Here is a 27,701-nt window from a genome sequence, read left to right on the forward strand (position 1 = left end):
GCATTTCCCCACTGAAGTCAGTTACAACGCCGAACTGCAGTCAGGTCAAGACACTGGTGAAGATGACAAGCACGCAGATGAGCTTCTTTGAGACAGTTTGTGTAGAAATTCTTCGGTTGTGCAAACCCACAGTTTCATCAGCTGTCCGGGTGGCTGGTTTCAGACGATCCTGCAGGTGAAGAAGCCGGATGTGGAAGTCCTGGGCTGGAGTGGTTACACGTGGTCTGCAGTTGTGTAGCCGGTTGGACGTACTGCAAAATTCTCTCAAACGACGTTGGTCGTTTGACGACGTATGATGGGTATTCAATACTCTGGTAACAGCTCTGGTGGACATTCCTGCAGTCAGCTTGCCAATTTCACATTCCCTCCAAACTTGAGACATCTGTGGCATTGTGTTGTGTGACAAAACTGCACATTTTAGAGTGGCCTTTTATTGTCCCCAGCATAAGGTGCACCTGTGTAATAATCATGATGTTTAATCAGCTTCTGGATATGGCAAACGCAGTAAAGTGCTGTGCTGTTTGAATGAATGCTTACGAGTGTGCTGCTGCCTACCACCGCTCAGTCAGACTGCTCTATCAAATCAGACTTAATTATAGTATAATAACACACAGAAATACGAGTCTTAGGTCATTAATATGGTCAAACTATAACTTCGAAAACAAAACGTTTATTCTTTTAGTGAAATACGGAACCGTTCCGTATTTCATCTAACGGGTAGCATCCATAAGTCTAAATATTGCTGTTACATTGCACAACCTTCAATGTTATGTCATAATTAAGTAAAATTCAGGCAAATTAGTTCGCAATGAGCCAGGCGGCCCAAACTGTTGCATATAAATATGCAGGTTTAAAAAAATATACTTCTGTGTATTGATTTTAAGAAAGGCATTGATGTTTATGGTTAGGTACATTTGTGCAACGATTGTGCTTTTTTCACAAAAGCTCTTTGTTAAATAATCCCCCGTTTGGCGAAGTAGGCTGTCTTTGTTAGGAAGAAATAGTCTTCACAAAGTTCGCAACGAGCTAGGCGGCCCAAACTGCTGCATATACCCTGACTGTTGCACAGAACGCAAAAGAAGTGACACAATTTCCCAAGTTAAAATAAATTCATGTTAGCAGGCAATATTAACTAAATATGCAGGTTTAAAAATATATACTTGTGTATTGATTTTAAGAAAGGCGTTGATATTTATGGTTAGGTACACTAACCACAACACTAACCTAAATGACAGAATGAAAAGAAGGAAACCTGTACAGAATAAAAATATTCAAAAACATGCATCCTGTTTGCAACAAGGCACGAAAGTAAAACTGCAAAAAATATGGCAAAGAAAGTAATACAAAGTGTTATGTTTGGGGAAAATCCAACACAACTTTTTTAAAGCATGGTGGTGGCTGCATCATGTTATGGGAATGCTTGTCATGGGAAGGGAGTTTTTTTGGGTAAAAAGAAACAGAATAGAGCCAAGCACAGGCAAAATCCAGTTTCAGCAGGAGAATAACCTAAAACACAAGGCCAAATATACACTGGAGTTGCTTACCAAGATGACATTGAATGTTCCTGAGTGGCCTAGTTACAGTTTTGACTTAATTCAGCTTGAAAATCTATGGCAAGACTTGAAAATGGCTGTCAGAGCTTGAGGAATTTAAATAATAATAATGTGCAAATACTGTACAATCCAGCTGTGAAAAGCTCTTAGAAACTTACCCCAAAAGACTCACAACTATGTTTGCCAAGGGTGATTCTAACATGTATTGACTCAGGGGTGTGAATACTTATGTCAATTAGATATTTCTGTATTTCATTTTTATTAAATTATTAAAGATGTCTAAAAAAATTATATCCGTCATTATGGGGTATTGTGTGTAGATGTAATCCATTTTGAATTCAGACTGTATGTAACTCAGCAAAATGTGGATTATGTCAAGGGTATGAATACTTTCTGAAGGCCCTGTATATGTTATGTGGGGTGCATTTTCCTGGCATGGTTTAGGTCCACTCATTGGCGTATTGGATCTGTTCTGGTGGCTCGTGGTGGCCCAACACCCTATTAAGACACTTTATGTTGGTGTTTTCTTTTATTTGAGCAGTTACTTGTATGTGCTTGTGATACAATTTAAAGCTGCAATATGTAACTTTTTGGGCAACCTGACCTAATTCACATAGAAATGTGAGTTATAGATATGTCATTCTCATTGAAATCAAGTCTAAATCTGTTCTCTGTGCGCTATTTCTAGGCTTCCCGTTCTTAAGTTTTGTTTTTGCATCTTCAACTTTTGGTTTTGTACACCAGCTTCAAACAGCTGAAAATACAATATTTGTAAATGTTTTATCTCTGCCTCTGGCCCCCTATGGGCTTGGGCCCAGGGCGTTGAGCCCGTGCAAACCCCTGCATTAATCCTGACTTGCAAACAGCCACATGCGATTTCAATTTGCATCAATGAGAAAGGATTTCAAACATACGTCAGTGCGCTCCTCCACTTTCAGTTTAACTCTGCCAAATGTCAAGAATCCCGACATAGTACTACAAATGACTAGGTTAGCATGTACACTGTAAAACTTGGCATATGGTTATGACAAATGGCCAAAAGTTGAATAAAATGAATGGGGATTTCCACAACTGAAAGGGAATTGAACTTTAACAGAAAACGCTGAGAGGTGAGTGGGTGTTAACCATCAGCATTTTATTTTTCTCTTGTCTATCGCTGAGGTAAAATAACATTCAGTCATTTACTGTGAAATGTCAGAAATGCTCAACCAAAATGTTTAATTGTGTTTTGTTTGAGGAATTCAGAGATTAGAGCTTAGTTCCAGCAGTGGGTGATGCCCTACTGGCCACAGTGTATTTGTGTAATCTCATAGGAAATACCTTCATAGAAATCATGCTTTACATCTCAGATTTCAACAATTCCTTTTGTATCCCGCAGCATCCATTTTCGATTTGAAAATAAAGCCCCTCTTCTGTAAATGGGTAGCTGAGGAAAAGGGGAATAATAGGTGCAACTCAACTGAAAAAGGAAACCAATGCCTATAAAATAAATTCTGAATCAATGGTGTCAATACATTGCAGTTTTGTGACGAACAGTGAAACCAAATGCAGAATGTTCCTGTCAGCACAGTCTAGTAACTCTCAAGTTGGCAGCTATCTGAAAAAGCATCCAACTCCATCCAAATACAAAATATAGCTGCCAACCCCAAATCAATGCTATTCAGCATCTCCCACGAAAAAGTGGAACTTTTACTTTGAAGCCAAGTGTGAATTAGCCTATACGAGCAAATGTGAGCTAGTTAGATGAAACACCTGTTTTGACAGGCCCACTGTCTGATCCTGGTCTGACTGAGCCCCAGACACGAAGAGAAAAAAACAAATCCCTTCTTTCAGCGATTGTCTTTCCTCCGAGTTGCTGTCCCACAAACAGCTTTGTGTGAGCATGACAGAAATCTGCATAAGGACAATAGCTCCCATTGCCCTGCTTCTAAAGGGTCTGAGAAGTCCCCCTCTCTGTAACTCCCAAAAAAGGGAGCCGTTTTAGAACCCCCACCCCTCCTTAAGAATGTCCCAAGGAGTGAGAATGCTTCCGGTTGCTATAGTGACACCTTATGAATTGCCAAAGCCTCACAGTCTCCAAATTCCCCCTTTGCCCCTTTCTCCAAGGTTGAACCACTTTGGGTCTAGTGGGAGATAGAAACCTCCCCACACTTTCTTTAGGCGGGACGGCCAGGTTAACCAATACTTGCACAGGGGTATTCCAGATATTTTAAAAAGGGCCATTAACTACAGTAAAAAAAAGTTGTCTGTAAGTTGTTTCTTCATAGAAAGTCCCATAAATATAAGGTGAGTCACGTCCTAAAATTAGAGGATGCAACGAATCAAGGAAATGCAACTGAGATTCTCCCCCAATCACCAGCCGTCAGCACTTGAAGCACTTTAAGTCACGATGATGTCATCCTTCCTATGTGCTAAGTCTGGCATGCTGTAGTGTGTGATACTATCCCGTAGTACCATTCACTACAACAAAAGTCTAGGATTTGACTAAAACTTGCTCAAATAAAGTAGGCCTTTTTCCCGAGGGAATGGGAATGCCTTAAAGAAAACTTGGGAAAATCCTGACATGTAACGGGAGAGTGATCTGAGAATATTTAGTGGGTTTAGCGGAAGGTTTGGAGGATTATCATGCCAGTTTTTGTGGTTAGGAAGTGACACATTGGCCTCTTACATTGGCCCTCACCTTTCATCATCTAAAATCACTCCAACCCGGAATAGCTTACAAGTTGAACGTTGTAAGGAAAATATGTATACCTCCATGCATATTCTAAATAATATGTATATTTCATTTAGTAAAGGTGCAATATAAATATATCCTTCTGCAATTCAATTGACATTAACTAAACTTTGGTTGAAACAGTATGGTCCCAAAAGCTTTGTCAATTCAACACCCCACTCTTATTTTATAAAATGACAGAATAGTTCAATAAAATCAAGTTAAACATTGAACTATTTGGCTCCCCATTGGAATGCAGATCTGATTATAGCGAATTCCCTCCACGCCACTCTCCCCCCATGCTTAATTGAGCAGGGCATTTTGGGACTAACAAAGTTAAGGGAGAACACACCACAACCACAAACTTTTATTTAACTAGGCAAGTCAGTTAAGAACAAATTCTTATTTACAATGACGGCCTACCCTGGTCACAGCCGGATGTGATACAGCCTTGTTTCGAACCAGGGATTGTAGTGACGCCTCTTGCGTTGAGATGCAGTGCCTTAGACCGCTGCGTCACATGGAGCACTGAGTATGTTTGTGACACAACTCTTCCAGTTGGTCGTAAATTAAGTAAACATGAGTGGAAAATATGTGACTGAATGTTTTGGCATAGAAATAAAATAAAATAAAAATATTTGTCACATGTGCCGAATACAAGCCCTTAACCAACAATGCAGTTTTAAGAAAAAAAGTGTTAAAATATTTACGAAAATAAACTGAAGTAAAAAAATATGAAATAAAACATATATTTTTTAAATAAAATAAGACAAATAGAAAATAACAAATAATTAAGGTGCAATAATAAGATAACAGTAGTGAGGCTATATACAGGGGGTACCAGTACAGAGTAAATGTGCGGGGGCACCGGTTAGTTGAGGTAATTGAGGTAATATGTACATGTAGGTAGAGGTAAAGTGACTATGCATGGGTAATAAACAGAGAGTAGCAGCAGCGTAAAAATGGGGGTGGGGTGGGGACAATGCAAAAAGTCCAGGTAGACATTTGATTGGCTTTTCAGGAGTCTTATGGCTTGGGGGTAGAAGCTGCTAGGAAGTCTTTTGGATCTAGACTTGGCACTCCAGGACCGCTTTCCGTGCGGTAGCAGAGAGAACAGTCTATGACTAGGGTGGCTGTAGTCTTTGCATTTTTTTGTGCCTTCCTTTGACACCGCCTGGTATAGAGGTCCTGGATGGCAGGAAGCTTGGCTCCAGTGATGTACTGGGCCGTATGCACTACCCTCTGTAGTGCCTTTCGGTCAGAGGCCGAGCAGTTGCCATACCAGGCGGGGAAGTACAGCCGCGAGCTGCCAAGTGACAAAAGCTAAATTACTTCTATTCTCGCTTTGAGGCAAGTAACACTGAAACATGCATGAGAACATCAGCTGTTCCGGACGACTGTGTGATCACGCTCTCCGTAGCTGATGTGAGTAAGACCTTTAAACAGGTCAACATTCACAATGACGCAGGGCCAGACAGATTACCAGGACGTGTACTCCGAGTATGCGCTGATCAACTGGGCAAGGGTCTTCACTTACATTTTCAACCTCTTCCTGTCTGAGTATGTAATACCAACATTTTTCAAGCAGACCACCATAGTCCCTGTGCACAAGAACATTAAGGTAACCTGCCTAAATGACTACTGACCCATAGCACTCATGTCTGTAGCCATGAAGTGCTTTGAAATGATGGTCATGGCTCACATCAACACCCTTATCCCAGAAACCATAGACCCACTCAAATTTGCATACCGCCCCAACAGATCCACAGATGATGCAATCTCTATTGAACTCCACACTTCCCTTTCATAACCTGGACAAAAGGAACACCTATGTGAGAATGCTATTCATTGACTACAGCTCAGCATTCACCACCATAGTGCCCGCATAGCTCATCACTAAGCTAAGGACCCTGGGACTAAACAACTCCCTCTGCAACTGGATCCTGGACTTCCTGACGGGCCGCCTCCAGGTGGTAAGGGTAGGTAACAACACATCTGCCGCGCTAATCCTCAACACGGGGGCCCCTCAGGGGTGCGTGCTCATTCCCCTCCTATACTTCCTGTTCACTCATGACTGCATGGTCAAGCACGACTCCAACACTATCATTAAGTTTGCAGATGACACAACAGTAGTAGGCCTGATCACCAACAACGACGAGACAGCCTATATGGAGGAGGTCAGAAAACTGGCCATGTGGTGCCAGGACAAGAACCTCTCCCTCAACGTGATCAAGACAAAGGAGATGAATATGGACTACAGGAATAGGAGGAGCGAGCACGCCCCCATTCTCATCGACGGGGCTGTAGTGGAGCAGTTTGAGAGTTCAAGTTCCTTGTTGTCCACATCACCAACAAACGAACATGGTCCAAGCACACCAAGACAGTCGTGAAGAAGGCATGTCTAAACCTATTCTACCTCAGGAGACTGAAAAGATTTGGCATGGGTCCTCAGATCCTCAAAATGTTCTACAGCTGCACCATCGAGAGCATCCTGTATGGTTGCATCACTGCCTGGTATGGCAACTGCTCAGCCTCCAACCGCAAGGGACTACAAAGGGTAGTGCGTACGGCCCAGTACATTGGTCCAGGCCAAGCTCCCTGCCATCCAGGACCTCTATACCAGACAGTGTCAGTGGAAGGCCCTAAAAATTGTCATAGACTCCAGCCGCCCTAGTCATAGACTGTTTTCTCTGCTACCGCATGGCAAGCGGTACCGGAGTGCCAAGTCTAGGTCCAAGAGGCTTCTATACAGCTTCTACCCCCAAGCCATAAGACTCCTGAACATCTAATCAAATGGCTACCCAGACTATTTGCATTGCCACCTTCCCCTCTTTTACGCTGCTGCTACTCTCTGTTTATTATCTATGCATAGTCACTTTAATAAGTCTACCTACATGTACATATTACCTCAATTACCTCAACTAACCGGTGCCCCCGCACATTGACTCTGTACCAGTACCCCCTGTATATAGCCTCACTATTGTTTTTGTACTGCTGCTCTTTAATTATTTGTTACTTTTATTTCTTATTTTTTGGGGGTATTTTTCTTAAAACTGCATTGTTGGTTAAGGGGTTGTAAGTAAGCATTTCACTGTAAGGTCTACACCTGTTGCATTTGGCGCAAGTGACAAATAACATTTGATTTGATTTGGTTTTGATGCAACCAGTCAAGATGCTCTCGATGGTGCAGCTGTAGAGCTTTTTGAGGATCTGAGGACCCATGCCAAATCTTTTCAGTCTCCTGAGTGGGAATAGGCATTGTCGTGCCCTCTTCATGACTGTCTTGGTGTGTTTGGACCATGATAGTTTGCTGGTGATGTGTACACCAAGGAATTTGAAGCTCTCAACCTGCTCCACTACAGCCTCATCTATGATTATGGGGGCGTGCTCGGTCCTCCATTTTCTATTGTCCACAATCATGTCCTTTGTCCGTAGCTTAGTGATGAGCTTTGGGTGTGCTATGGTGTTGAACGCTGAGCTGTAGTCAATGAATAGCATTCTCACATAGGTGTTCCTTTTGTCCAGGTAGGAAAGGGCAGTGTGAAGTGCAATAGAGATTGCATAATCTGTGGATCTGTTGGGGCGGTATGTAAATTGGAGTGGTTCTAGGGTTTCTGGGATAATGGTGTTAATGTGAGCCATGACTAGCCTTTCAAAGCACTTCATTGCTACAGACGTCAGTGCTATGGGTAGGTAGTCATTTAAGCAGGTTACCATGGTGTTCTTGGGCAGAGGGACTATGGTGGTCTGCTTGAAACATGTTGGTATTACAGACTCGTTCATAGACAGGTTGAAAATGTCAGGGAAGACACTTGCCCAGTTGGTCAGCGCATGCTCGGAGTACACGACCTGGTAATCCGTCTGGCCCTACGGCCTTGTGAATGTTGACCTGTTTAAAGGTCTTACTCACATCGGCTACGGAGAGCGTGATCACAGTCATCTGGAACAGCTGATGATCTCAGGCATGCTTCAGTGTTGCTTGCCACGAAGCGAGCATAGAAGTTATTTAGCTAATCTGGTAGGCTCGTTTCACTTGACAGCTCGCGGCTGTGCGTCCCTTTGTAGTCAATAATAGTTTGCAAACCCTGCCACGTCCGACGAGCTTCGGAGCCGGTGTAGTGTATTATTCAATCTTAGTCCTGTATTGACACTTTGCTTGTTTTTTGGTTCGTCAGAAGGCATAGTGGGGTTTCTTATAAGCGTCCCAATTAGAGTCCCGCTCCTTGAAAGCGGCAGCTCTACCATTTTTAGCTCAGTGCGGATGTTGCCTGTAATCCGTGGCTTCTGGTTGGGGTATGTACGCACGGTCACTGTGGGGATGACGTCATCGATTAACTTATTGATGAAGCCAGTGACTGAGGTGGTATACTCCTCAATGCCATCGGAAGAATCCCGGAATATATTCCAGTCTGTGTTAGCAAAACAGTCCTGTAGCTTCGCATCTGCTTCATCTGACCACTTCCTTATTGAGCGAGTCACTGGTACTTCCTGCTTTAGTTGTTGCTTGTAAGCAGGAATCAACAGGATAGAGTTATGGTCAGATTTGACAAATGGAGGACGAGGGAGAGCTTTGTACGTGTCTGTGTGTGGATTAAAGGTGGTCTAGAGTTTTTTTCCCTCTGGTTGCACATTTAACATGCTGGGAAAAATTTGGTAAAACGGATTTAAGTTTCCCTTCATTAAAGTCCCCGGCCACTAGGAGTGCCACCTCTGGATGAGCATTTTCTTGTTTGCTTATGGCGTTATACAGCTCGTTGAGTGCTGTCTTAGTGCCAGCATCGGTTTGTGATGGTAAATAGACAGCTACAAAAAATATAGATGGAAACTCTCTTGGTAAATAGTGTGGTCTACAGCTTCTCATGAGATCCTTTACCTCAGGTGAGCAAAACCTTGAGACTTCCTTAATATTAGATTTCGGTGAAACATAAGATATTACAGATTTTAATGTCCAGTTGGTAGGATAGTCTTGATCAGAGCTCATCCATTTTGTTATCCAATGATTGCACGTTGGCTAATAGAACTGATGGTAGAGGGGGATTACTGACTTGCCGTCAGATCCTTAGAAGGCACCCCGACCTATGTCCCTGATATCTCCATCTCTTCTTTAAGCGAATGACGGGGATTTGTTTCTTGTCGGATGTCTGAAGTAAATCCTTCGCGTCCGACTCGTTAAAGAAAAACTCTTCGTCCAGTACGAGGTGAGTAATCGCTGTCCTGATATCCAGAAGCTCCTTTCAGTCATAAGAGACGGCGGTAGAAATATTATGTACATTATAAGTGACAAATAATGCAAAAAATCACACACAATAGCACAATTGGTTAGGAGCCCATAAAACGACAGCCATCTCCTCCGGCGCAATCAGGTAGTTGGATTGAGTCAACATTGGTCAAGTTCACATGTATCTTTAATCGGTAACTATGTATATCATAAAGCATACATTACACATCTAAAATGCATCATAAACATGTCATTATAGCTACAACAAGCAAGCTTTGAAAGCTGAACGCTCTGAATACAATACGTTTCACATAAAACAAGTTCAGTTAGTTCTGAGTATGTGACTGCGTCTCTTATTCACACACTCATTAAGCTTCAGCCAATATGTCATGTATATGTTGTGCTTGTAGATGTGTAATGTAGCCTATGCTTTATGATATAGGCCTACAGTCCAGGGTTTTTTTCTGGATCAAAAAGGGTCTTAGGTGGTGGACGTAGCAGCCGCCAGCCGTTGGCGCAGCTACATTTGAGACTCCCTCATCTTGGCATTGTATAATGTTTGGGGGGCATTTTTAAGCCAATTTTCTGCAATTCTACACATTTGTTTTGTTTGTTGCTGTTTTAAAGCAAATGTCTTGGAATTCTACACATTTGTGACTAGTTTCAGGAAACTAGGCCTATGTCACACGTCACTACTTTACAGGAGAGGCAAATTTACGTCATCATAAATGTTTTATGAAAATGACTTTTTTTTGGCAGAAATGCCTTCTGGAACATGTGAACTTTCATGTGCCTTAATAAGAAATGTGTATGCCATCTGTAAATACATTTTTAAAATTATGAGCATAGTTGGTTTAGCCACAGAAAAAGACCGGAACTGTCCCGCTACGCATGATTGACAGAGATAATGGATGGGCTGGACATGCCGAGAGATGAGTTCGGATTGTTCTGCCATGTAACATGCTTCTGCCTCTAACACGAGCTGCTCAGTATGTATAGGTAATCCTTTCTAACGCAGATTTGTTTTAAAGATATCACAAAGAACTGCAACAAAGAACTAAGAAATCAAGGGAATGCCCGGTGGAAGCGGAGTATGATAGCTAAGGAGCTGGAGAAAATTCTGGCGTTTGATTGCAAAAATGACACGGAGGGAGTCGAAAAGAGAACGCCTGTCTCTGGATTACATCTTTAAACTAAGTGCAACCATGCATGACATCAGTGACAGAGAGGAAGAAGCGTTCATCAATGTAGTGTAAAGATGTGCGCTGAGAGTCGGGAAGCAAGTTCAGGGAGTGAGTGTTTTAGTAAATAAACGGAACATAATACAAAACAAGGAACTCGAACAGCACACAGACATGAAACAGAAACAATGACACCTGGGGAAGGAACCGAAGGGAGTGACATATATAGGAAGGTAATCAAGGATGTGATGGAGTCCAGGTGAGTGTCATAATGCGCGTAACGATGGTGACAGGTGTGAGCCATAACGAGCAGCCTGATGACCTAGAGGCCGGAGAGGGAGCACACGTGACAGTAAGAGAGTCTAGCTAGTTACATTTTCAGATATTATATGTTTTAAATTTAGTCAAAGTTGTTTTCATTGCAAGTTAAAGCATACTGTTAGCTAGCTAGCTAATGTTAGCTGGCTGGCTCTCTAGCTAATGTTATGTGTATGATCTGTGTAGTAATATTCTTTGTGTCTCAGAAAGCGATTTGCATTGCTAGTTAAAGCCTAATGTTAGCTAGCTAGCTTACATTGAACCTAGCTGGTGAAATTTAGTTACCTGCTGATTCATGCACTGTAGTAACGTTATCAGATGGGATTATGTTTAAAAGACCATTTCACTGTACCGTTTACACCTTCTGTATCCTGTGCATGTGACAAATAAACTTACATTTGATTTGATATAGTGTGTGTGAAGAACAACATGACCTGCACCAAAGTCAAATTAGGATATAATGTTAGGCCAACGAGACAATGTCCAAGTTCCAAAATCCTCCAGTAGAATGCTGTGCTTTTATTTCGTCACTCACAACCATAAGCTATTTTCTGTAACAAGCTCGCCATTAACTTGTAAATAAAGATCTTGTTGTGAGTTTATTTTCCTGTAATAATTACTAAAAAATTTGCTTGAGTTAAGACGTTGTCATCTATGATATGGTCATTATTTGAACTGGCTAGCCAGCTAACTTAACAAATATATGAAAACTGCTTAATTCATTGTTTTTAGAATTTTCAATTCTCCCAGTCTAGCTTTCATTTTGGTGATTGTTAGTTCTCAAATATTATATTATTAAGAAATATACACTGAGTGTCCAAAACATTAAGAACACCTTAATTAATAATATTGAGTTGCATCCCCCCTATTGCACCTCAGAACAGCCTCAATTCGTCGGGACATGGACTCTACAAGGTGTCAAAATCGTTCCACAGGGATGCTGGCCCATGTTGACTCCAATGCTTCCCACAGTTGTGTCAAGTTGGCTGGATGTCCTTTGGGTGGTGGACCATTCTTGATACACATGGGAAACTGTTGAGTGTGAAAAACCAAGCAGCGTTGAAGTTCTTGACACAAACCGGTGTGCCTATCACCAACTACCATAATCTGTTCAAAGGCATTTAAATCTTTTGTCTTGCCCATTCACCTTCTGAATGGCACACATACACAATCCATGTCTCAGTTGTCTCAAGGATTAAAAATCCTTCTTTAACCTGTCTCCACCCCTTCAACTACTCTGAAGTGGATTTAACAAGTGACATCAATAAGGGATCATAGATCACACCTGGATTATTTTGTAGACTCAGTGTATAGGTCCATTATGTTTTCTACATTTATATCTGGGTTTAGTTATTTTAGTTTTCACTTTAATCATTTTTCCATCCCAAAAATGTATAATAATAATTACACTGTTTGGATTTAGGCGACCCGAAAATGTGGTTTGCAGGGAGGATATGTATACAAAACAAGACATTGAGACACTGTTCTCCACTTAGGCTAATGATCCCAGTGAGAATAAAATATGAAAAAAGCACTAGGCAGCCAACATCACATTAAACAAATTCCAACATAGAATGACATACAGCATAATGACACCCACAAAATGAGGTAACCTCTGTGGCGTCATCTGTACATTCCAAACAGACATGCTTTTGTTAGCTAGTACATGTACACCACCATTGTTCACATTGCAGCGAGAGCATGACAAGTTATGCAAATATGCAATTACCTGCTTTTCGTCATTGGCTCGCTTCAGGGATTGTCAATAAAGATCAAGGATATCTCAAATCTCCACTGTAAACAAATGTTTCAACAGTGACACAGTCATCATTGTTCATTCTCTATGGCACATTTCCTTTGCCACTCAGTGTGAAGTCAGAGGATAAATGTGTAGCTGACAGCTATCTTCTCAAGATTTCACCTGAGGTAACATTCTAACGTCCAATAACACCTTTTGTAGAGTGGACAAAATTAGCACAACCCAGTCTGAGTTTAAGTCCCTACTTGCATCCACAAGGCTATGTTATCAAACTCCACAGCAAGCTGAAAACAGTTCAATAACCACATTTTTTTATGAGTGCTCAGAGCCACTGCAAGAACCCTTGATGTTTCCCTTGCCTAAGGTCCTACAATCGCAACGCTCCCTTTCTCAAATCACATCGCAGGACAAAACATAATCCCCATTAGTTTAAAAGTCAACATGAGGTTGCGTGAGGTTTGTCTCAGTCTGCAAAACAAACTCTGGAAAAATACATTTGCCTGGTTCACAAAATGCCACATCGCTGTCAAACCCACTTTTAGAAATGAAGGCCATTGGTTTGCATTAGGACCATGTCCTAAGCAGCAGAGCATGCTGTTGGTAATTTCCCCAAATTGAATTGGGGGGGGGGCTTTGGGTCTAATAGAGAGAGGTCCAGTGAACCCAGACACTAAGACCTGACAAGTATTCTGGGCTAGGCATGGACAGCTAATCCAATTCTCATGGTTAGAGAAGCAATGCCCACAGATTCAAGATAACTAGCCCACATTTTTGGAAGAGAACAGAGTACATGAGCAAGAAGAGGGCAGAATTGTTCGTTTCTATATAGTAGTAGCAGGACTTGCACTAATGGAGAAACAGATCTCTGATGAAAGGGAAATATAGTGATTATGTTTGTGAGAAAGAAAAAAGAAAGGTGTGTGTGTGTGTGAGTACTGATACTCTGTCCAGACACTCAAATGAACCCAAGAGTGGGCGAGTTGCAGCATGCTCTGATCTTAGACTGGAGTGCGTATGAGATGCACTAGGAATCATAAATTACGCACATTTCTTCCTGTAACACAGCCCTAATCAATCATTGTTTCATAACAAAGATGTAAGCCAGAGTGTGTAGGGAGCATGCCTACAATGTAGGCCTCAAAGGAACGTCTGGTTAGCTGAAAAGAGTTCACAGATTTTCTCTACATTGCTATTACTTGTTTATGCCGGTTTTAAAGAGGAACTGCACCCGCTGATTTGGCCTCTTTTTTTGGCATGCTCCTCATGAAATGCTGGCAGCCATTACAGAAGCCAAATGTGAGTTGGCTTAGGGGTGTGGTTTGATGTGGGTGTTTCTTGGGTGTGCCCTTGTTTTTTATTGTCACATACACCAAATAGGTGCAGGGAAATGTGTTGTTATTACAGAGTTTTAATAACTTTCAAATATAGTAACAGGTCCATGTAGAATAAACAACCCTTTACATAATACCACAGAAGCAGTGTTCTGCTAATATAACAATGTGCACCTTTCATCTTTCATTGTCATTCCCAGCCGATACGGATACTGTCTAGTGGTAATGACGGATACTGTCTAGTGGTAATGGGGCTACCTTGGCAAAAATGTCAGAGTGGTCATACCTTCCTGTGTGGTGTCCCATATACAGGAGTTCCCTGTTCCTTGTGCAGAATACACAGGGTTTCTCCCTCCCCATATTAACTGATACCATTCAATCATTTAAAAAAGACAATACAAGTAAAAGTTGTGTCTAGTTAAACTTTTATACCAAATCTCTCTTCATTCAGAGACATCAGTAACAAGCCCGTCTGTCATTCTGTACTTCATCACAACATCTTGGAAGTCTCCATATGCTGGCTCCATACATGTTTCTGTGAACACATACACACATAGTCACTGTTCTATTACCAATGGCAGTTCAGATAGGTAATATCTGACATACAAACAGGAAATATGTTGAAGTTCGAACAGGTCAGATCAAACCTACACAATTTCTCCCTATCAAACGCCTGAGGCTGCCGTCTGGCAAAAGCATCTCCAGTCCATCTGTAGAAATAGGCAGAATTGAGGCAGAGTTCGGTGGCACATGGAATGAAAAGGGTGTTGCTATTACTAGACATTTGTGCTGTATTGTATTATTAGTGATCACCTTATTGTGGATGTGTTGAGTGGTTGTGTTGAGCGCCAGATCTCTCTGCATCTCATGCATCTGTGAACACATACACACAGTCACTGTTCTATTACCTATGTGAGTTAGGGATAGGTGATATCTGACACACAAATATATACTACGTTGAAGTTTGTTCTCCCCATCGACGACCGTTGGTGAGCAGGCAAGAGGTGAGGCTGGGGTGAGGTCTTTGCCAGCACCCCATTGATGGGCGTGGCAGCGTAGATCAGTCCCTGGCCCCACATCAAAGATACTGTTCGGTCACACACACACACACACACACACACACACACACACACACACACACACACACACACACACACACACACACACACACACACACACACACACACACACACACACACACACACACACACAGAGCACTGACTACATTATTAATGATGGTGGTTATGGTTAGCCTGGTGGAAACAATCTGACTGCTGAGTTCACCTTTCTATTTCACTTCAGTTATCATAAAATGTAAAGTGAAATAGAATAGTGAACACAGCGATCAAGTTGGTTCCACTAGGTTATGCTCTGGACATTATATGCATCTAAGAAGTAGAACAAAAGCAACAAATAATGTCAGTTTAAATAAATTATGTTTCACAATTGGGTAATCAAACATATCAAGGTAATGAAGTGGGTTACCTTCTGTATTTGTACAAATGATGAGCCTGTGAAAGCTGTTGCTGCTGACAGGTGAATGTTGCTGGCCGGATACTTGCCAACATTCATAGGAATGCTCACAGCGAGGTCATGTCTGCATGATGCTGATGACAGCCCACTTGCTGGTCTTTTCGATGCTGCATTTTTGGCTGAAAACTGGACATCTCTTGAACAACTGCAGCAGGCAATCTTATGAGGTGGTGTTGACTGAGAGAGCCTGTGACAGGGTGATATAATTGACAGTCAAGTGGCGAATTGCATTTTGTTCTAAACAAACGACAAAGCTTTTTGCTAATGCACTTCATAACCAAAATAAAAACTAGTTGTATTTATTTGGCTGGGGAATTAGCTTACTAGTTTATCAAGCTAGGTCTTTTTTTTAATAGTACTTTTCACGTAACACACATTACCTGTCGTTGATGAAGCGATCTGTGTCATCAGGGCAGTAATAACTCGGGTTACTATCAGAGGCTTCATGATGGCGTGTCCTTTTCATAGGATTCTAGGGAGACTCGCAACAACGGAGGAGGTGTCACAAGGGTACTTGTGTCACATGACACAGTTTTGTTTTGAGGTCTGACAAGCTGTGAAAATATCAAGTGAACAGTGAATTAAATTATTTTGGGAGATTGCTAAACCGTTCAAATCACATTGCTGGACATGTTATGATACTAGTACTGAGCTATTAATGAAGTTGTAGTTTTCAACAGGCCAATATTCTACATAGTTTAGCGCAGAAAACGTGGTAATTAACTACAATGACGATAATCCATTGCGTGCCCACCTACTTGACTGGTCTGTGTGGAGCACTGAGACCCACAGAGATTGACAGAACAGAGAATGTGCAATCAAGAGGGATAGAAAGCAGTTGCTTCGCAAAGTATGTCTACCTGAAATACATGATCTAAGTGATTGGTAGTAGGTATTCAGCAGTCATAAAAGTATGTCTACCTGAAATACATGATCTAAGTGATTGGTAGTAGGTATTCAGCAGTCATAAAAGTATGTCTACCTGAAATACATGATCTAAGTGATTGGTAGTAGGTATTCAGCAGTCATAAAAGTATGCCTTATTTACTTTGAAGAACTACTAAACTAGTGATTTTGTCAGATGGCATAGGCAGCAGCTCTATACAGATGAGATGATGACTTGGAATGAATTAATAAAGTCATCAAATTAAACAAATATTTAAGTAATGTGCAATATGAATAAATTATGGTTAGTAAGTGATTTGCAGTAATGGGCAGTCACTACCATTAATAGTTTTGTACTTTTATTAATTGTTTTATTCGGTGTTGTTACAGCATTCAACCCACATAATGCATACTGCATTTCATGTCAACATTTCATGATAAATGTTTTTTTACAATCGAACCGAAATGACCTCAAAAAGCGCTAAATCGCTCAGCACTATATGATACCCACCTTCGCTCCTTCTGGAAGGTCCCGGCATCTGTTCATGACCAGGGGATCAGTCTGGTACCCAGATTAGATTAAGGCCGGTGAAGCCGTTACAGTATGCAACCAACTGTCATATGTTTTGCTATGGCCCTGGGTTGGTTTGTTACTGCTAGTTAGTACACTGTTGTAGTCAGACATAAGTTAGATGGTGCCACCATAGTTGCATCCAATATTTATTTGTGCCCTAGACATGGGTTGCACTTCAGAGGCTAATGTGACTGTTGTCTAAATTACACTAATTTAGAGTGGCATGGAAATATAATGACATGGTAAAGTAGGCAAATAATTAGTAGGAAACAACTTTGCCATATGTGACCGACCGGCTCGATCTTATGTAGTGTTTTTACATTGGTATATCATACACTACAGTTGAGGAACAACTGTAGTGCACAACTCTACAAAATGGTATATCATACACTACAGTTGAGGAACAATGGGAAAGTAGTTCTGCTTTGAAAGTTGATAAACTTGTAACCTCACTTTTGAGAAAATTTCCCTGGAATGTTTTGGTAAACCTACCGGAGAGCTTTTATTTTTCTACACCCTTTCAGCATCGTTCACACCTTCTTAAGCCTTAGCCCCACCCATCTCTTTAAATATTCACATGTGAGGTGATATCAAGACTAAAGGGTGGTTTATGTCTATCGACAGTTGTCGCAGTGATATCATGAACATTCTATTGTCGTCTGACATCAAACTTCTCGTTGTCGTTATGAAAAAGTTTAAACACAAAAACGACAGGCTGCATGACATCAGCAGCCTGGTAGTCCAAAATAGCATAACTAGTGTATTTTAACACCAATCAACCCACCTGTTTAAAAATGAAATTATATGTAAATCTAGTAAACCAGGCAACTAAAAGCAACTTTCTAAACAATATTTTGGTTAGTTTCTAGCTTGTTAGCAAGCTAATGTTAAGTTAGCTGGCTAGCCAGTGCATAATATCATAATATAGCCGACAACAAATTCACTTTACCTCATTTGTCTTCATTATTACAGGAAAATAAACTCACAACTAGATCATTATTAAAAAGATAATGGCGAGCCAATTACAGAAAATAGCTCACGGTTGTGAATGTGACGAAATAAAAGCAGGGCATTCTATCGGAGAATTTTGGAATTTGGACTCTGTCTCGTTGGCCTAACATTATATCCTAATTTGACTTTGATGCATGTTCTTCACATTATCGTCTCTGGTAAACACATACTATATCAAATAAAATCAAAGTTTATTTGTCACAAGCACAGGATACAGAAGTTGTAGTGAAATGGTTACTTGCATAGTGGAGTCTTTTGTTTAGACATGTAGCTAGCTCAACAATTATCCCAACTCATAACGTTACTACCCCGCATGAATCTGCAGGTAGCTAACCAACCAAGTTCAATGTTAGCTAGCTAGTTAACATTAGGCTATAACTAGTAATGCAAATGGCTCAAATATGAATAATATCACTACACAGATCATACACGTAACGTTAGTTGACGAGCCAGCCAGCTAACGTTAGCTAGCTAGCTAAAAGTATGCATTAACGTGAAATGAAAACTAATTTCTGACTAAATTAGAAATGGATAATATCTGAAAATGTAGCTAGCTAGACTCTCTTACCCGTATACATGGATGGACGCTTCTCCCTCTCTGTCACGGATCCCATGGTTACCCTTAGTTTGAAGATGTAATCTGGAGACACGTGTTTTATACAACAGCCTTCTGTGTGTTCTCTTTCGAACCCCTTTGCATATTTGCCATCAACGCCAGCATTTTCTCCATCTCCTTAGCTATAATACTAATTCCAGCCAGGGCATTCCACTGATTTCAAAACTCGGTCCTCCAGAAAGTGGAGAGCAACACTTTTGCAGTTCTACTACGTGATATCTTTCAAAAAAGCAGCGTTATAAAGGATTACCTACACATGCTGACCAGCTCATGTTATAGACAGAAGCGAGCTACATGGCAGACCAATCCGAACTCATCTCTAGGCATGTCCAGCCCATCCATTATCTCAGCCAATCATGGCTAGCGGTAAGGTTCCTATCTTTTTCTGTGGTTAAACCAACTAGGCTCATAATTTAACAATTGTATTCATATTTACAGATGGCATACAAGTTTGTTATTAAGGCATATGAAAGTTCATTTCTGCCATAAAACGCATTTTCCTAAAAGAAAAGTTTACATTCAATTGGCTCTCCTGTGAAATAGTGACGTACGACATACACCTAGTTTCCTGAAACGAGTCACATATTATGATGTTGTCAATTGGCTTTGAGAGATGGCAATTACTGTTACAAGCAATGTGAGTAAAAAATAGCTAGCAATGCTAACATTAGCTAACTAAAATATGGTGGTCCCCTCAATCTTAGTTACCTGGCTAAAGTTATACAGCATCTACAGTTAATCTGGTGGCATCACAATTATGAAAAAAGTTTTTCCTATAAATGATTTGCGTTCTTAGAAATGTTCTCGTGTTTCTTAGACTAAGTTGTATTGAGGTAGGCTAACGTTAGCCAGCCATCTAGCTAGTTAGGGTAACTAGCATATGCTATGCTAGCGATAACGATTATCAAAATATACATAACCTGATACATAACCAGCAGTCTATGATCTAGCTACCAGTATACTCACCAACGAACTCCAACCACCTAGTCCTTCGGCAGGGCATGCAAACCAGATGGCTGTGCATCCTGCAGGAAGCATGCATTGCATGGTCAATCCGTATAGGGCTTTTCAGTCTAAAACGTCCGTGATCCTTTAAACGCGTTGGGGGCGATGAAACAGCAGAACCCCATTCAATGGTTTTTAGGGGTAGTCACTCTAATGTGCTTCAACGCCTGTCTTATCATAAAATAGTTTAATTAACTTTTTGGTTTGCTTTGTGGTACAAGCAGTGATGTGTATTCATGGATGCCAAGAGAAGCCAGGCTTCACAATAAAAAAATAATTAAAAAAAGATATATTAAAACATACAATTATTTATCTTCCGTCTCTCTGTGTTTCAGAATTTTCCTTCAATTCACAAGAAGCTGAATGTATCTCACAGGAGAAAGCATCAGAGTGAGCCAAACACCGCCCCTATGTCTCTCTAGGTGTAGGCCATCTATCTGATGCTGTCTGGTCCAAACGAGTATGACATTGTTACCGCCCGTAGCATTAAAGGCGAGGGAAGACAGCGAGCATCTGTCCTTCCTTGACAAAAAAATATATTAATCAGCGTTGACCTAAACTGAGAGAGCTGTGAATGGTCCTGGCTCATGAAAAAAAAGTGTCAAGGGTAGCCAGCTTGGATTTGGCGTCACTCCTATCAAATCCCATTGAGAGCATAAGTAATTGACAGAAAAACTGAAATTGTTGCATCTTGTTGTGCTGTTGTCCTCTGGTGTCTAGCTACCCGGCTAGCTAAAATTGGCCCTTTCCTAAATTAGCCATGGATGGAGATAGGGATTTGGATTTGTAGTTTTACTTTATTCTCCGTACTGGCCAATGACTATAACGGCGATTCTGATCCAACCATTAATTCATACATTGTTGTGCCCCTGGCCTGAGAGGATGGAAGTGCAATATGTACTTAGATGTAGAAGGCTAATGTTAACTAGCTAACTTTGCCCATGAATGAAAGTTTGGCTAGCAACAAGAATTTTAGCCAGGTAGCCTAGGTCAACAAAAAATAAAAGCATGTATCATATGATAGTGATAGACCGTTTCGTCAACATGAAAGAGAGGAGGATGTCATTGCCGTTTCTCGACAAGTAGAGTGAATCAACATGTTTTTCTTCTTGCACAAACGCACACGCACACACAGAAATCAGAACCATGGACAGCCACATCATATTTAGCTTGTGTTGATTGGACTAAATAGTTGTTGGTATCTTTTAGTTGTCACTGTATTAGACTAAGCAGAGGGGATTTGATGAATTTAAAATGTGGAAGTTGAAACGGGGCTGGAATAGTGGAGGCAGCTCCTGTTTACTTTGCGACGGGTGGTAACTCGGCCTTTAGGCCTATACTGTATATAACGGTCGCAAGGCATATGAATTAACAGGTTATAGAGCAAACAACACAATTATCACAACACATAGGCTTGGCTTGCCCAGTGATTTTACACATGCACTGCTACCGGTAACAAGTGCCTCAACTTTGAAAGAGTCCCATCTTAGTTCTTCAGATTGCAAATGTACCAATACAACAAGCTCGAGTAATAAATAGCATGGGCCTCTTTGGGAAAACAATGAACAAGTTGCCAAAATGTACAGTAAATTAACAAATGAATAACAAAAACTAGTGTCAACTACTTTAGGAAAACCATTTCTCTAGAAGACACGCAAACAATAACATGGTAACTACTGTTCCAAGATATGAAATAGCATGAGATCAAAGAGCACAGTGCCTGAGGATGGTCTTTGGACAACTTCATGCAATGCCATTGAATTTCTGCTACAAGCACAGCACAGAGCACTGATGTTGAATACTTCAAGTCAAGCCATATGGTTAAAGTTGAACGAGAAGACAGACAGAACCCAGCTAATTCTGGTCTCATCTTGGGTATGCTGCCGTGCCTCCTTTTTTGGACAGAGGGGTTACAAAGAGTAAGGGTGCAAATCACATCAAAGGGAACAAAAGGGGGTAGTTGTCATGGCAACAATGCTGTTGGATAACATTTTGTGGATCTTTTAGTGGACAGCCAGCCAGTAATGGGCAATGTGGTGATTTAGGCTCAAACACCAGTCTTACCGTAATAGACATGCAACAGACTCCCTTTTCTAAGTAGAGACAAGTACCAGCAAAAAAACGGATTTACAACTAGCACAATTAGTAGAGGTCTCATTGCAAGACAACAGCAAGAACATCAAACGCATAGAAGAATGAAGAGAGGAAGTGGAAAGGACAAACTAAATATAAAAATATCTGCCATGCATATGGAGGTGCATATAAAAGGCTATTGCATTCAAATGAACACAGTTTCATTACCTGTGACTGATATCTTCATGGTGGCCTCAAGGGGCCGGTTGTTGTCCAGGTCTCTGCTCAGCCTCAAGTCCCCTGTGTCCTGGTTCAGGATGAGTAGACTCAACTCGTTGCCTTCCACAAAACTGTAGTGGAGTTTATCTGACACATCCGGGTCCTGGGCTGGAACCTTCCCGATCACCCCAGCCGGAAAGCTGTTGGACCTGTTGGTGATGTAGTTGTTGAAGATGATCTCAAAGTCACGTAGGACAGGGGAATTGTCATTGACATCCAGCAGGCGAATGTGCACGATGGCACGGCTGACTAACGGTGCAGAGGTTGCCTGGACGACGATTGTGTACTCCATCTTCGACTCGTAGTCTAAATCAGTGAGGGCGATAAGATCCCCGTTGAAGATGTCTAATTGGAAGACCTCTGGGACGTTTCCTTCCACTATTTGGAACAGGATCTGCGCGTTTGTTCCCTCGTCAGGATCTGTAGCGGTGATGCGGGCTACAACAGAACCCACAGGACTGTTCTCCACTACACAGACGTACAGTTCGTCCTTTTCAAACACAGGAGCATTGTCGTTGATGTCCAGGATGGACACATGGACGTCCACGGCTGCCTTCAGAGGCGGAACCCCCTTATCCACAGCAAAAGCCTTCAGGTTGTACACAGGCACATTCTCCCTGTCCAGTTTCCTGGCTGTTCTAATGATGCCAGAGTACGGCTCAATGATGAAGTCCCCCTCTCCATCATCCCCACCCTGAAAGGTGTAACTAAGCCTCCCATTAGACCCGGAGTCCCTGTCAGAGGCAGAAATCTGGAGGACGCTGGTGTACACAGCTGCATCCTCAAACACGGTCCCCTGGTATATGTCCCTGAGGAACTGTGGCACGTTATCGTTAGCATCCAGAATGATGATCTCCACATATGTGGTGTCAGATTTCTGAGGGATGCCATTGTCGCAGGCAATGATAGCCAGCGTGTAGGACGCCTGATCCTCATAGTCGATTTCTATCTGCGTGGTTATGCCGCCTGTGTCAGGGTTGATCTTGAACTGTGGCACATTATCCTCCATGACGTAGCTGATGCGGGCGTTCTCTCCTGTGTCTTCATCTGTGGCACTGATTACCACCACGGTGGAGCCCACCGGTTGGTCCTCGCTGATCATCACCTGGTAGTTGGCACTCTGGAACACGGGCCGGTGGGTGTTGGCATCAGTGACGTTGATAAAGACCTGCGCTGTGTCGTAGCGTGTGCCATCTGAGGCGGTCACCGTCAGGACATACTGGCGCTCCTGTTTGTAGTCCAGCGGCAGTGCCAGGGTGATAACTCCCCCAGCAGTCTGACTGGTGATGGCGAATCTGTTCCGCGTATTGCCGCTGGAGATCTGGTATGTTACCACACTGTTGACGTCCCGATCTATGGCAGAGAGTGCTAGCACACTGGTACCCACCACAGCATCCTCATTAATTTTAAGGCTATACAATCTCTGAGTGAAAGTGGGGACATTGTCGTTCACGTCAAGCACCGTCACACTGACGCTGGCCGAGGAAGACATGGCAGGAACCCCGTGATCCACTGCTTCTACGCCAAAAGTGTAAAAGTCAGTGGTCTCCCTGTCCAGCTCTACACTGACTGTAATCCACCCTGTGCTGTTGTTAATGGTGAAGGGGAAGCCTGGAGCCATGTCTGTTAGTCTGTACTCCAAATGAGAGTTGTCACCGGAGTCTGCATCAATAGCCTGAATATGGATCACAGAATAACCAATAGCCACATTTTCCAATACTGTGGCTTGAAAGGGTGTGCTAACAAACATAGGGGCATTATCGTTGACATCCACAACTTGTACTACAACCATCCCTGTGCCATTAATCAGAGGTGGTCTTCCCCCATCCTGTGCCTTTATTCTCAAATTGTATTCCCTGATTATCTCATAATCTAGGGGGTTGATTATTTCAATGTCACCTGTAGGGGAATGGATGTAGAACTGGCCCTTCACGTTGCCACTGACGATGCTGTAGTGGACTTTTGCATTGTTGCCCTCGTCTTTGTCTGTGGCCTTTACTTGGGCCACTTTGGTGTTCACTGCCACACTCTCAAGCACCTGGACTACATACCTTTTCTCACTGAACTGGGGGTAGTTATCATTCTCATCCTCCACAGAGATATACACTGTAGCCGTGGCACTGCGGGGGCCTGGTTCTTTACCCTGGTCATTGGCCTCCACTATCAGCAGATACTGGGTCAAGGTTTCTCTGTCAGGCCGAACCCTAATCTTGACTAGTCCATTTCTAGGGTCGATTTCAAAACCAGCATTATCTTCTTCCTCATTCACTATCGTATAGATCATGTTGGCATTTGATGGGGCATCCCCATCTGTGGCCCTTATAGTCAACACTTCAAAGCCTACCTCGATGTTCTCCCTAATGCTGACCCTGTACTCTGTCTGCTCAAACACAGGCCCATGATCATTAGTGTCACTAATAGTGACGGTGAGGTAAGCAGTGGCCGACCTTTTAGGGATGCCATTGTCTGTAGCAATAACTTTGAATACATGTGTATCCTTGACCTCCCTGTCTAAAGGCTGCAAAGTTGTGATGCTGCCGGTCTGCAAGTTGATTTGGAAATAATTATTGGATCTGCTATCGAACAGAGCTTCCATATCATATTCAACCTCACCAGCATCTCCATTGTCGGTATCCAGTGCTTTGAGCGTAATTACGCGAGTTCCCGCTGGTTCGTTCTCCGGGACAGACACCTGATAGTTGGGCAGTTGAAACTGGGGAGCGGTATTCACATTTCTTTTTTTACGTTTGGTCAATGAATCCATTCTCCCCAAATCCCCGTGTGTAAACATGGCATGACTATGTAGAGAATTCAATCGCAATTTTACACGGACAGTGGTGTAATTCCAAAGATTTTGCACCCTGCAGAGTAAATCCAACTCGTTCCGCTCATTGTATTGCAGACAGTTTGGAGAAAAACTCCCGTTATCAAACACGGCTTTCCAATTCCCTCCCTTACATGATGAACGATAAGAGTGAGGTTGTCGAGTGAATAGTGGTAAATGTTCATAAATGTTCAAAAGCAAAATACTGGTAGAGACGCATGGCGATGTCCCTACTTTTGAGAGAACGTTCATGTAAATCTCGGGCTTACCTTCGGCGCTCTTACTCCTATATTTAATTAAACAATTTTGCCCATGCACAAAAGTATTGAAGTTAATTAAAATAAAGTTTTCCGAGGTAATTGATTGGATCTGAATGTAAAGCGGCGCTGGGTTCTTCGGCAACTTCGCGCAATTCACTTTTCCTGAGAAATATACAATTCCGTGTTGTCTTTCAATATTGAAAATGTGTCTCACGTATTTAGGAGTTAAAGTCCTGTCTATTTGATAGATCCAACCCCGTCCAAGAGATACATTTCCGAGCACTACTCCAGGCTGAAAATGATCAGAAACGTGTACATCAAAAAATGAAAATACTGGAATGTGCGATAGAAAACATATCCATAGCCAAATAATTTGTAATTCCATGGTTTAAAACGCATGGCATCCACCAAATCGGTCAAGAACACTTATAAAGTACACTGAAGTTTTTCCCGGGTGCTCGCTGTCCTGTCCCGTTCCATGATTAGTTAAAATGTTGCGGAGTGCAGTACAGTGTGGATATGGAATAGTTCAAAGTGGTCTCGCTCTTTCACTGCACTTCCTCAGATAGCAACCCTTCTCCCCGGGGATTGTCTGTCAGTCAAATGCAGATTCCCAAATCTCAGCAGTTGACCACAATGTACCATGAAGTGATTCGCTTAATGATCTCCAAAAACCTCTTATTTGCGCAAGTCTATTGTTTTTGGGGCGACTCAAACTGAGGTTTGCCAATTACATGAACATTTAAGCCTGTCCTCGCTGTATCAAAATCCCCACAAAATCCTCAGAAAACGTAAATTTAATTAAATGCTGTCACCTAGTGGACAAACTTAACTATAGAAAGTATCTAGAATCACGTGGCCTAAGTATCTATCCACTCCAAATGTTCTAACTTTATACATTATCATTTGATATAACTTTATACTTTATACATTTGATCATTCTTGGTGCAGACAAGTAGATAGATCACAAGTATTTACAAGACTCAGCATTACAATAACTTAAATTAAGAACATTTATTTCAACATTTTAAATAATCACACAGAGCAGCAAGATGGCAACAAACAAAAATAAAAGGTACAGTACTATTCTTTTATATAAATCAGATGTGTTTCTTGCATAGTATTTATATTAACTGTCTTGATTTAAATCACTATCTCCTTTTCTAAAATCCTTGATCATCAACAACTAGTTGTACCCCCCCCTCAGCCCAGTCAAAACTGTTCGCTGCTCTGGCACCCCAATGGTGGAACAAACTCCCTCACGACGCCAGGTCAGCGGAGTCAATCACCACCTTCCGGAGACACCTGAAACCCCACCTCTTTAAGGAATACCTAGGATAGGATAAAGTAACCCTTCTAACCCCCCCCCCCCCCCCCCCCCTTAAAAGAGTTAGATGCACTATTGTAAAGTGGTTGTTCCACTGGATATCATAAGGTGAATGCACCAATTTGTAAGTCGCTCTGGATAAGAGCGTCTGCTAAATGACTTAAATGTAAATGTAAATGTAAATGTACATGACACTAGTATGTGGTATAGGCACAAGAGAGAGCAGGAAGGCTAGTTGAATCAATGTACATGTACAGAAAATATTCAAATGTAGCTCTAATGATATTATTGAAAAGGATAAATTGATCAGGAGTGCATCCTTTAAGGCATTTATCTTCTTGTCTTCCGGACTCCATTTGATCAGAGGACAGCTCAGGTCAATCAACTGTAAGCAGAAAAAAAGATACGTAAAATGACCTGTAATCAGTGTGGTCATTTCGATCCTGTCGAACATATCCACTGAACAGTATTGAATTCACGTACCAGTTGATGTAAGCCATTTGCATTCATATACCATTTTCAAACATGTATGCAACAATCTAAAAGGTATCATATTGATTCATGTTTTCCTTCACTCTGCGGTCCAACTCATCCCAAAGGATCTCAATTGGGTTGGGGTCGGGTGATTGTGGAGGCCAGGTCATCTGATGTAGCACTCCATCACTCTCCTTCTTGGTTAAATAGCCCTTACACAGCCTGGAGGTGTGTTGTGTCATTATCCTGTTGAAAAACAAATGATAGTCCCACTAAGCCCAAACTAGATGGGATGGCATATCGCTGCAAAATGCTGTGGTAGCCATGCTGGTTAAGTGTGCGTTGAATGTGGAGATCATCCATTCACCTACTCTGCGTCTCGCAAAGACACAGCGGTTTCGATCCAAAAATCTCAAATTTGTACTTATCAGACCAAAGGACAGATTTCCACCTGTCTGATGTCCATTGCTCGTGTTTCTTGGCCCAAGCAAGTCTCTTCTTATTATTGGTGTCCTTTAGTAGTGTTTTTCCCCCAGCAATTTGACCATGAAGGCCTGATTTATGCAGTCTCCTCTGAACAGTTGATGTCCCCAGTGAAAGTTGAGCCCCTGAGTGGAAGGGTACTTTTAGTTATGTGAATTGTAAGCAAATTGTAGTTGAGAGACTCATCAAGACAATCAATTAATTAAGACAAGAAAATGACCTCAATGTCTTCGTCAGTGAGGGCATCAACGCCGAGGTGGCGTTGGAGAGCAACTGTTCTGGAA

General features: G+C 41.9%; 1 protein-coding gene across 1 annotated transcript in view; it reads right to left on the reverse strand.

Annotated features, from left to right (window-relative positions):
• LOC120066576 (cadherin EGF LAG seven-pass G-type receptor 1-like) overlaps positions 1–24,813 on the reverse strand; it is a 76,729-nt gene extending 51,916 nt beyond the window's left edge. The window contains exon 1 of the mRNA XM_039018002.1: positions 21,999–24,813. Coding sequence (XP_038873930.1) covers positions 21,999–24,813 — 2,815 coding nt within the window. The remainder of the gene's footprint in view (positions 1–21,998) is intronic.
• Between the last annotated feature and the right edge of the window lie 2,888 nt (positions 24,814–27,701).

This window comes from Salvelinus namaycush, chromosome 21 (assembly GCF_016432855.1).
Source record: "Salvelinus namaycush isolate Seneca chromosome 21, SaNama_1.0, whole genome shotgun sequence".
In the NCBI taxonomy this organism is placed as follows: domain Eukaryota; kingdom Metazoa; phylum Chordata; class Actinopteri; order Salmoniformes; family Salmonidae; genus Salvelinus; species Salvelinus namaycush.